At 39.2% G+C, this 12,661-nt stretch overlaps 1 protein-coding gene across 1 annotated transcript in view; it reads right to left on the reverse strand.

The window, feature by feature from the left end:
• Positions 1-12,661, reverse strand: part of RSU1 (Ras suppressor protein 1) — a 308,725-nt gene that overhangs the window by 223,760 nt on the left and 72,304 nt on the right. Inside the window, exons 4-6 of the mRNA XM_006872610.1 lie at positions 7,409-7,527; positions 5,326-5,408; positions 4,939-5,053 (exon numbers count right to left, since the gene is read on the reverse strand). Of these exons, the coding sequence (XP_006872672.1) occupies positions 4,939-5,053; positions 5,326-5,408; positions 7,409-7,527 (317 nt within the window). The remainder of the gene's footprint in view (positions 1-4,938; positions 5,054-5,325; positions 5,409-7,408; positions 7,528-12,661) is intronic.

Raw genomic sequence — 12,661 nt, forward strand, 5'->3', positions numbered from 1 at the left:
GCACTAAGACTAGCACACCCCACAGAAACCCTGTATGAGTCGGAACTGACTCCACGGAACTTAACAGCAGTACTAGAACATTAGGGCTCCTGGTGTGGTGTTGTAGGATCAGCACTTGACTTCGAATCACAAGGTCAGCAGTTCAAATCCACCAGCTGCTCCTCGGGAACCCTATAAAGGGTGACTAGAAATTGGAACTGACTCGACGGCACTTAACAGCAAACAAATTCTTAGAGCAGTTATTATATCATTGTCTATCATATTATTCCTGGCTATTGAAAAGTCATTGTTCAACAATAAATGATGCACACCCATCTTCACTTACCAATATCCAACACCAGTTCATTATGGCACACAACAACATGCAACAATATGGTTCCTGAGTATGCTTATCATTGGATAGTCAACCACTGAAGATCAAAAGGGCAACATTTACCTAAGAACAGAGTTGAGATGGGATGGGACTGTGGGCAGGATGAAAACAGAAACCTCAGGGAGGAAGTGGGATAGCTGTTAACGTGAAGGGATTGCAATCATTCAGAAGAAACAAAGTACATGGTTTGTTGAACGGGAAACTGATGGTCTTCTCAGTAAACCTTCACTCAATTCCCAATAAAAAGTTTAAAAAATATATACAGTTTTCTGTACATGGTGGTACTGGTGGTGCACAGCATAGTTGGTTCTGACTCATAGTGACCCTGCACGAGGCTGTAAATCTTTACGTGAGTAGAAAGTCTCATCTTTCTCCTGCAGAACAGCTAGTAGTTTCAAACTACTGACCCTGAGGTAAGCAGCCCGACTCGCAACCACTATGCTACAAAGGCTCCTTTTTCTGTACACATACAACAAAACAAAACAAAAGGGGTCCTAGTGTGGCAATGTAGACTGCAAAGCCATTTGAACTGCAAGGTGGGTGGTTCAAGCTCACCAGCTGCTCCTTGGAAACCCTATACAGGGTCGCTATGGGTGGGAATCAACTCGACGGCATTTAACAACAACAACCAAGTGTGGCGTTGTAGGAGAAGCACTTGACTGCTAATCACAAGGTTGGCAGTTCAAACCCACTAGTTACTCCTTGGAAATCCTATACAAAGTCACTATGAGTCGGAACCAACTCAACAGCACTTAAACAACAACAATGTAAAAACAGGCTTTGTGTTAAAATGAAGGATAAGACATCAGATTACAAAATGGAAGATGGCTATACTATTACATAACTAGCAAATTTCATCATTATAGAACTGCAAAACCACTGAGAAGCATGGCTCAGGTACCACATAACATCCTTAATCATCATAGCCATTAGTACTCTTGCCATGCATTTGCTGCTTGCTTAGGTGTATGTCGCTAATGTACAAAACAGTCAAATAGTCAATTTTCTATTGTCATAAATGTGGAATGTCAGATAGCGAGGAGGTTAATAAGTGAAGAGAGGCTCTCTTTATCTTGAGTTTAGATTTGATACTGTTTCTTTCCAGCTAGATGTTGTTTGCCTACAATTAGGGAAAATTCCACCAAGCACACGTTGAGTCTAAGTTCTTCACATGTGTGACTAGCACAAATAAAGTGATTTATAGACTTTCTGCTCAAGTCTCCTCCTGAATAAACAAACAAACATACATATTTACAAGTGACTGCAGATAAACAGGAAACATATCAAACTAGACAATTTATATATACACATGCATATATATACACACACATATACATAATTTATATATATATATTTAAATTATAAGCACGAGGTTCAAAAAGTTTGTGGGAAAATTCCATTATCTTTTAATTGCATTCCTCTAGAACACCTTTCAAGTCCCCTGGTATATGTTGTTGTTAAGTGCCCTCAAGTCAGTTCTGACCCAAAGCAACCCTGTATAGGGTTTCCAAGGAGCAGCTGGTGAGCTTGAACTGCCAGCCTGTTCAAATGGCTTTGCAGTCTGGGGCATTAACCAACAGCGCCACACCAGGCCTCCGCCTTGTATATAAGCGATATGAATATATGAAATTTACAATGATAAATAAAAATTATATATATGTGTGTGTGTGTGTGTGTATATATATATATAAATAATTTGGTACTAGAGAGAATGGAAACATTAGCAAAATATGACTATATACAGTATCCACAAAGGATATACAGTCAGGAAGGTTTTTTTTAAATGTAAATCCTTAAGTATGCACAGGTTCAATTATGATTTTTTTCTAAGATATTACCTGATAAAAGCAATAATTAAATTTTAGTACCCAACATTGCCTCATTGATTGAAAATAAAAGAACGAAGTTCACTTTTTTTTTTCCCTTTCATCTCACCTACCAAGGAAACAAACCATAATCACGTCAGGGGCTTTATCATAGTACACAAGAATTAACTTCCCATGTGGAGATTTTGATTCAGTAGTCTAGGAAGGAAAGCAAGTATTTGCATTTTGTAAAAGCTCCCCCAGGTTCCACTGATGCACCCCTATTACAATCACACTGATGCACACCTCTATTAATATTCACCATACAACAGCTTTCTCCTACAAGCAGCTTTTGCCATAAAAACATTTGCAAAATACTTTTCCTGATCCCATACACTTCTCCGAAGCAAGACTACATTGTTTTTGATTCAATAAGGATGTATTGAGTCATTCCTGAACTCACAAAATCAAGACCAGTTCCTCTAGTCCTTTTACACGAACAAAGGAGCTATAAGAGAAGGAGAAAGTGGGGTGTGTGTGTGTTTGAAATTTTGCATTTATTACCCTTTTGAATGCTTTTCCTTTAGATTAGAACCGTCCTACAGAACTTTCTGTGCTGATGTTGTAGTTGCTGTTAAGTGCCACTGAGTTGGTTCCAACTCATACTGACCCTGTATAGGGTTTCCAAGGAGTGGTTGGTGAGTTTGAACCACCAACCTTGTGTTTCAAACATACTTTGCGGCCCACAGTGCTTTATTACATAGTGCAAATCCAGGACTCCATATGGAAATGTCCTATGTTTGCATTTTACCATAGGCAACCCTAGCCACATGTGGCTACTGAACACTTGTACAAACGAGGAACAGCGTTTTTATTGTATTTAATTATCATTCATTGAAGAGCCACATATCACTAGTGGCTTCCATACTAGATAGTGTAGCTCTAGATGAACCTCTGCCTGTCTATGATCTTCCAAACACCTTGCTATTGAAGGCTCTTGTTTCATTTATTCACTCAGGAAACAGCCCCTGGGCACCAACCATATGCTTGGCATGTGGTAGGCACACTGGGAACACAGCAGTAAAACATCCATGATTTGTGTGCTGCTTACACATTTTGTATAAAAAGTGAAAAGTAAAACTATGAAACTTTTTGGGAATGGTAACATAATCTCATCAATAAAGTAACTAGTTTAGAAATCATTTCCAAGGGAGTTCATAAGCCCAGCTGGGTCATATGAATGTCAAGAAAAAGTATTGAAATTCAGCTGCCACGGGGGTACTAAATGCCAGCTGATCTTTTGGAAGTACTGCATTGTTTCACATATAACATACTCACATAAATAACATGCATACATATAACGTATATAGCATGCATGAAAACTTAACAGGTGAAGGGGTTTTGCATGGCCTGCAAAAACCCACATAATACGCACGCTACTTGCAGTAAAAGATGGCAGGTTGTAAGACCTTTGTTCCATGATGCAATAGGGCTGATGCAAACTCCTAACTTTTCATTTAGCTGCCCAGTGCATTAACCATTTGTACTATCCGTGTATTCTGCCATGGGTGGTGGTGGTGTTACGTGCCATCAAGTTGCGACTCATAGAGACCCTTTCGTACAGCAGAAAGAAACACCATCTTTACAATCATTGCCAGGTTTGAGACCACTGTTTCAGGTACTGTGTCTGCCCATCTCACTGAAGGTTTACCTCTTTTACACTGACCCTCTACTTTACCAAGCATGTTATGCTTCTCTAGGGACTGGTCCTGCTGATAACATGGCCAAAGTATGTGAGGCAAAGTCTCATCATCCTCATTTCTGTAAAGTTTCTGGCAGTACCTCTTCCAAGACAGATTTGTTCATTCTTTTGGCATTTCACGGTATATTCAATATTTTTTGCCAATACCATGATAATTCAAAGGTATGAATTCTTTGCTGTTCTGTCTTATTCATTATCCAGCTTTCACATTCACCCGAGGAAGATGAAAATAACTTGGTTTGGGTCAGGTGCATCTTAGTTCTTTAAAGTGACTTTTTTGCTTTTTACTACTTTGAAGAGATCTTTTTCTGCAGATTTGCCCAATGCGATGCATGTCATTTGATTATTTGATTGTTGCTTCCATATGCATTTATTATGAAACCAAGTACAATGAAATCTTAGACAACTTCAGTCTTTCCTCCGTTTATCATCATGTTACATACATGGTATTTATAGCTAGAACTCATCTAACAATTCCCACTGGAGAGGACTTTATGAGACTATCAAATCCATGAATGGTAAAGGTTCTTTTATATCACTGTTTCTAATAATGCAACTATTTGTTAAGAACTTCGAAGAGATTAAAAAACAAGTGATGGTTTGACAATAGTTATGTATCAAAGATAAGACAATAAAGATCCAGAAAGCAGAATCAACATCATCCAGTCTAGTAAATAAACAGCCACAGAGCTGAACCTAACAACTAATCCCATGCTCTTTCCACTACACCATGCAGAAAGCTGAGGTAAGCCATATCTCATCAGCAAGTGTCTTCTCAGACACTATATGCTGTAGGTGCTGAATGCAGTATCAGGGCAGGCCAAAACCAAACCCATAACAGCTGGAACGTGGTCAATGACCAATGGTACTAGAAATGATCAGAATCGAGTGTCTTGATGGAGGCTATTTACCAAGAAAGAGGATTGTTCAGAATTGCTGAATTTGGATAATTAATATTAATTAAACCCAGAACCAAGATCATTTGTCAGCAACCTTACCTAGTTCTGGGGGCAGAACAGTCAGGCGGTTTCCTTGAATGTGGAGCTCCTTAAGCTGAGTAAGCTCCCCAACTTCCTTAGGCAGTGAGATCAGGTCATTATCCCTAAGGCTGAGCTAAATGTAAGAAAACAAGGAGTTGTCAAAACAATATTCACATAAAGAGATGCTCAACAGAAACCCCTTCCTCTCCCATGCCCTCTCTTCTTGTACAACCCATTTCTTTCGATTGATTTACAAGTATCTGCAGACAAACAAGAAACAGTATCAGGAGTAGTAGTTTAGTCCTGCAAAACAAACCTTACTCCCTTCTCAAATTGACTTGATTCTACTTCTACAAGGGCTGCAAGAGTGAATTGATTTTCTAAGAATTTAGATAAATTACTTACTATCTGCAACTTTGTGAGCTTCCCAATATCTGGCGGCAGGACTTCAAAATCGTTGTCACTTAGATAGAGTGCACGCAAGGTGGCTGCAAATTAAACAGCAATATATAAACAAGGTGGCATGGAACCCAACCATTTGAGGTCTGATCAATACAAGGAGTCAGCTTTGATTAATAACCCTGCCTTGGTGAAAAGCCTGTGACACACCTAGGGCTCACAATAATAACAAGCAGGTCAAACTTAGATTTACTGGCTTATTGTATGGCTGGTGTGTCCAGGAAAACATCTATATCCGAGAGGACTGACACAATTAACAACCGTGGGCACCCCCAGTTTTTGGCACAGAGTTTCAATACTCCTTCAGAAAAGATAGCTATTTTGCTCGATGACTTCCAATTCCCATTTGCATGCAAAGAAAAACAAGGAAAATCACTTTGTCACTTGTATCAATACCTGGAGCTAAAGGGCTTTTTCATGTAAATAAAACTGTATTTTTTTACAAAAAGGCTTTCAAGTAGTGGGAGACATAATCCCAACTGACCATTTCCATATCAGACTACTTGTCATTACAGGACTTTATAGATTCAAAGACAAAAATAAATGTAAACCAAGGGACTAAAACAATGGCATGAAGTGAATACAGTAAATCATAGCTTAAGAAGAAGCTCAGTAATTAGACATTTTTCTCATATTAAACTACAGTAACATAATCCCAAATTACTGAAGGCAATGGCCTAAAGCATAGTTTTTATCATCCAAGGAGGTGGTGGTGGTGGTGGTTGTGTCCCATACAGTTGGTTCTGACTCACAGCAACCCTGTATAGAGTTTCTGAGGCTGTACTTCTTTATGAGAACAGAAAGCCTCATCTTTCTCCCACGGGGCAACTAGTAGATTCAAACTGTTGACCTTGCAGTTAGCAGCCCAGTTTGTACTCCATTACTCTCTCAGGGGTCCTTATAAAAAGGAGGAATACGAGTCACTGTTTCCAACTTATTTCCACGTATGTGACTACATCATAATTATTTCAAATTCAACAGAATTATAAGATATACAGCCTCAAAAATCCTGCACAAGGTTGCTAAAAGTCGGAACCTACTCCAAGGCACATATCATCACCATATGTTAATATAGGTAACAAGAAAAATCTTTTCAACCAGAGATCAGGTCATGTGGCCCAAGAAAGGTGGTTTCACATGCTTGAGGAAGTTGGGGAGAGACCAGGTGTATTAGGGGGGAAAAAATCAGAGACCAGTTCAGAAAATTCAGAATTTCTGGATATCATAGATGTCACTAATGTGGAGAACTGGAGCATTCACTTAAGGGAAGCAATATGTCTCTAAATCTTTCTGGAACATGTTGTTGTTAAATGCTCTCAAGTCGTTGCTGTCTCACAGCGACACAGTATAGGGTTTCCAAGGAGCAGCTGGTGGGTTTGAACCTCTGACCTTGTGGTTAGCAAGCCAGTGCGTGCCCTACAGCAAATCAGTTTCACCTAATTTTAAGAGAATCTTCAGCAAGAAATGGTTTTGTATAAGAAAGAATAAAGTATGTTTATTTGTGACTAACAATTTCCTAAGGTAGTGTCGTGTATTAGACAAAGTAAACTTCTTCAATAAGAGTAGTTTTTAAAAGACATAAAACATGAATTCTGATTGAAAATTCAAAAAAAAACTGGTTAGTGGTTTATTAATGAACATTTCTATAAATAACTGATTGGAATATCTTTGGGCAAATGCCCTACAAATGTTAATAGCAACATGGGAAAAAGCAATTTTCTTGGCACACTCCTTAAAAGAAAGTCACTTTTCTTAGCTAACTGTGAAACTTGATCTTATTTAGGTCCATAATCACTGTAGAAACTTAAAATGACATAACTAAGTCCACTTTAGCCCACTGGTGTCAGATAACGATATATCAAATATACATACTGCTGAGCTATGAAAGAATATTCAAAAGGAATCTGTAAAGAAAAAAAATATAGATGTCCAATAATTTCTCTTGGAGTTTGGGTCTAGGCAAATAAATTTTACTTTGAGAACACAAAGTACCATTTTAAGCAGATTTATAGAATTAAAAGTTTCTTACTAAGGTAGAAGAAGTTTCCTGGAAGAGAATTTTCATTCAAGTTGTTGTAAGTCAAGTCAAGGACTTCAAGAGCTGGTAGAGAGCCAAATCCTCGAGGCAAAGTGTTCAGCCTATTCATGCTGTGATTGAGGAAAGAAAATACAAGATATCACACTTGACATATAAAATACATACATATATACTGAGATACTTACACATGTCCAGGAGCTCTGGTAGTGCAGTAGATTCTGAGTTGGACTGGTAATCCTAAAGTCAGCAGTTCAAATCTACCAGTCACTATGACGGAGAAATAGGAGGCTATCTGTACCCATAAAGATTTACAGCCTTGGAAACCTTACACAGGGTCTCTAAGTCGGAACTGACTTGAAGGCACATCACCACTACCACCACTACTTACACAAGTTCAGGCATAGTTCATTTTATTGTGCTTTGTTTTATTGTCCTTCACAGAAATTGCATTTTTTTAAAAAATTATGTAAACCTTATACCGAGCATGTGTATCAGCATCATTTTTCACAACAGCATGAGCTTGCTTTGTGTATCTGTCATATTTTGGTGATTTTCTCAGTACTTTAAATGTTTTTCATATGCTATTGGTGTGGCACCATATGATAAGCACCAGATTGCTAACCACCATAAGGCCAGTGGTTCAAACCCACCAGCTGCTCTTTGGAAACGCTATACAATATAGCTATGAGTTGGAACTGACTCCATGGCACACTTAACAGCAATAATTGTACACTTAATAGATGATCAAACTACAACCGCTCTTGTCAAGTCCATTCTGACTCACAACAACCCTGTGTAACGTTTCCAGGCTATAAATCTTTATGGTATCAGAAAGCCTCATCTTTCTCCGACATTGTGGCTGGTGAGTTTGAACTACCAACCTTGTGGTTATGAATCCAGTGCTTATCCAATAGTGCCACCAGGGTTCCTTTAATAGACTACAGTATAGTGTAAACAATAAGTGATCCCTGGTGTGCAGTGATGGAATAAGCACTAGACTGTGAACCTCAAGGATGGCAGTTCAAACACACTAGCCACTCTCAGAAACCCTATATAGAGTCACTATGAGTTGGAACAGACTCAACAGCACACAACAACAAGAATAACATAATGTAAACAAAACTTTTATTGATGTTGTTTGTTACATGCCATGGAATCCGTTCTGACTCACACAAACCTTGTATAAGGTTTCTAAGGAGTGGCTGAAGAGTTTGAACTGCTGACCTTGCAGTTAAAACTGACCTCAGGGTCCAGTACTTATCCTGAAGCACCACATATGCAGTGAGAAAACAAAAAGTTCATGTGAATCACTCACTTCATTAGCGGTCCAGAATGGAGCTTTGTAAAATCTTCAAGGTTTGCCTGTATACAATACACCCATCAGCTCAGTACTGTAGGCCTAAGTGTCGTAGATGAGAGGCTGAGAGCTCAGAGCAGAGTCCATGCTCTATAATCACTTTCTGCTGTTTTATTCAGCATTATCATTTCAGTTAGAGAACCTATATGTTCAAGATCCTTGGTTTTCTTAACGTCGTTCTCTTTAAATACACTTAAAGATGATTTTTAAAAAATGAATATAGGTTGACAGATATTAATAGTAAACCTAAAGGTCAGTGGTTCTGAATGAAAAATGACCTAAGGATCTGCTATAGCCTAGGAAACACCATGGGATCGATACACGTTGGAATCTACTTGATGGCACAAAACAATACTTGAACAAAGGCTTCAGAGGGACCAGGAGGAGAGCTCATTATACCCCCAACTACAAACAAGAAACTGCAGGACTGTTGTCTTTCCAGACACCAAAATGACCTTCAGCATATCACTCTGCAGAATGCAGGTGTGATATGCTGGCTCCCCCTCCTCACTGCCAGGTGTTACCAACCACTGACACACGTGTGGGAATTCTAATCCCAGGCTCTCCCCTGGAGTATGCTCATACTTGAAGTTATGGTGGAAGTAGTAAAACTCTGAGATGGCTAAATCAGAAGTCCAGTTTTAGAATTTGCTAGCAGGTAGACTTTGATAAAATTATTCAACCTCTCTGAGACCCAACTTCTTCAAGATAACAATACCTTCACTGCAGAACTGCAAGACTGCTGGGAAAATACACGATAAATCATGTGAAACACATAACAGAATCTGTATCCCATATGGGGTCCTCAAGAAACAACAGTTACAACTGTAATTATTTTTTAGGAGGTTTGATGGAGGTTCTCAGTCAATCCCAAAAAGGCAAGCTTACCTTAGGAGAAGTCATATTTGGATAACCAGAACACTATCGAGTGTGATTTTCCTATGTACACCACGCCACTTCAATCTCAAACACTTAAAGCTGCTTACGGCTCGACTGTGCCAAATGCTGTAAATTATTTTGTTTGCATAGGAACATTTTCCACATGTCTAATGAAAATGCTCGCTTATGATGGAGAAAGTGATAAAAACAGATGGTCTGAGGTCATGAAACACCTTTTCTTTCCTCCTCTTCTTCAGAAGCCACGGGAAGGCTTATACTAATGCTTCCCTTTTGGAGTTTTTGTTCCCTGGCTACTCCTGCTTCAATAAAACCTTCTTGGCTGTAGGCACTAATTTTTCTTGCCTCCACAGTGACCTACTTACCCACTTAGCAAAGAACAAAAAAAATCTCACATCTCAGTCTATGCACACTTAATACTGTGCTTGGTGAAAACGTCTAAGTGCTCATGCTATGAGACTTAGCGTGTTTTCAGTAGGGTGAAGGATATTTTAAAGTAGCTGGTGTGGTGCTTCTGCATATAACAGATATATATATATACACACACACACACACACACACATATATCTACATGTTGTTGTTGTTAAGTGCTGTGGTGTCGGTTCCGACTCATAGAGACCCTGTACAGGGTTTCCGAGGCTGTAAATCTTTATGGGAGCAGAACGCCTCATCTTTCTCCGGCGGAATAGCTGGTAGTTTCGAACTGGTGACCTTGTGGTTCACAACCCAATTTGTAACCACTACGCTACCAGAGCTCCTTATGTATCTACATACACATATATAATTTATTTTGTTAGTGCTGTTGAGAATACACACAGCAAAATATATATCAGTTCAACAGTTTCTACATTTAGTAACACTGATTACATTGATTACATTCTTTGAATGCAGTACTGAAATATCAAATCCCATCTTAATTCCTTTTCCAGAGAAAACTAAGAATCTTTTGTTCATACTTTGACAACTGGCTATTTGCTGCTGCCTTATTAACTATAGAAAGTTGTACACAATCAATAAAACGCTGAGAGCCAGAAATGCAAAACAACTCTAAACAGGACAAGGACACAACTAATAAAGTCGTACAAGCACCAAAAATGTTACAATTCTATCCTTTGGCACCTCAAACCCAACTGAAAAAAAGTTGAGTTCATTATCTTCTTCACAAGCCTATCTCCATCCATAGTTACGTATTTCAGCTTCCCAAACAGCAATCTAAGTACCATCCTATCAATGGCAGTCTTGTCAATTTCACCTCCTACATAGTTTTCATACCAACCCCTCCTCTGCCTCCACTGACCATGCCCCAGGTACCCTGGAGACTCATCTAGCACCCTCGCTGACTGCCTGACCTCTAGTTGTAACTATCTCCAACTTTTCCTCCATTCTCAGCTTTTAAACAAAACTGTGCCCGGATCTTATGCCCAGTACTCCACGGGACAAATTCTTCTATGGTCCTTAGGATAAAACCAGAACTCCTTTATATGATACACAGGACCATTCATTAGAATTTTTGGTGTGGATTTCAAACGGGGATTCTAGCCCCTGCTGAGAATTTGCATCTCCACCCCAGATATACTAAACCAGTTTCTACATTTTAACAACATCCCCAGGTGATTCTTTGGGTACATAGCCTGGGGATCTTATTAAAATGTAGAATATGATTCAGTATCTCTGAAGTGGAAACACAAATTTTCAGTAGGAGGATCAAACTGGAATGGACCAGTTGAAGCCCTGCTTTTAACTCCTCGCCATTATTGACACTTACTCCTTTAGAGGCTATTTTCTCAGCTACAATGTAAGTTCCATAATGGCTAGATGACCAGTACCTAGAACAATGCCTGGTCATAGGGCAAGCTCAATAAATTCTCACTGAATGAATGATGGACAGATGTGCTTTCTTGTCTAGTCTCACCTCTGGCTGCTCCTTGCCTCGTACTTTACAGTCAGCAACACCAAACTACTTACTCTCAGAATATGCCGAGATGAGAGTTGTTAAGTATGTCAGTCTCTCAATCTGGAATGACTGCGCTCCATTTGTAAATCTGAGAAACTCCTTCCCAAGTATCAAAAGCTATCCTCTTGGAGTACCTTTTCCAGAATCTCCCCTGTAGGTTAAAGGGCTCTGCATCCCTCTGCTTCCACTGTCCACCCCAGGCCTGGAGCTCCTTAGGGTCAGCAACTGTGTTTTATTTCGCATCCCCAACACCAGTAAGATCTTGAAACGTAGACCAGAACTTCTTTTCATCAAATAAATGAATTATTAAAGCATGATGGTAATGATAAACATCTAATTCTTACAAGAGGGGATGTCAAACAGTTCATAGAAAAATGGAATTAAAAATGTTATTTTTCCATAAACTTTTTGAAACCCCTTGCACATTGCTTATTGTAAGTGCCAGGTATATACTTGTACTAGAAATACATATGTTGTTGTTATAATTAGGTTGTGGTTGTGAAGCAGTGCCAAGTCAATTCTGACCCATAGAGACTGCCCCATAGGGTTTTACTAGCTGTAATCTTTATAGAATCAGATTAAACCTTTCTCCTGTGGAGCTGTTGGGTGTGTCTGAATCTTCAACCTTATAGCAGCTGACACTTAACTGTTGTATCACCAGAACATCTTACATATAGATATAAATGCTGTCTTTGCTGTTGTTAAGTGCTGTTGAATTAATTCCTACTCAGAGTGACCTGCAGAGGGTTTCTAAAAGTTATTGGTGGGTTTGAACTGCCAACCTTGAATTAGCAGTCCAGTGCTTAGCTTACAGCACCACATATGGGTCCAGATAAAACCATATGTAACTCATATAACTAACATTTATACTAAAGAAATTATGTGGTGGTGGTGTGCCGTGGAGTTGGTTCTGACTCATAGCGACCCTGTACAGGGTTTCCGAGGCTATAAATCTTTATGGGAGCAGAAAGCCTCATCTTTCTCCCGCAGGCGGAACTGCTTGGTAGTTTCGAACTGCTGACTGTTAGGTTAGCAG

This window comes from Chrysochloris asiatica, unplaced genomic scaffold, assembly GCF_000296735.1.
Source record: "Chrysochloris asiatica unplaced genomic scaffold, ChrAsi1.0 scaffold00206, whole genome shotgun sequence".
Taxonomy (NCBI): Eukaryota; Metazoa; Chordata; class Mammalia; order Afrosoricida; family Chrysochloridae; genus Chrysochloris; species Chrysochloris asiatica.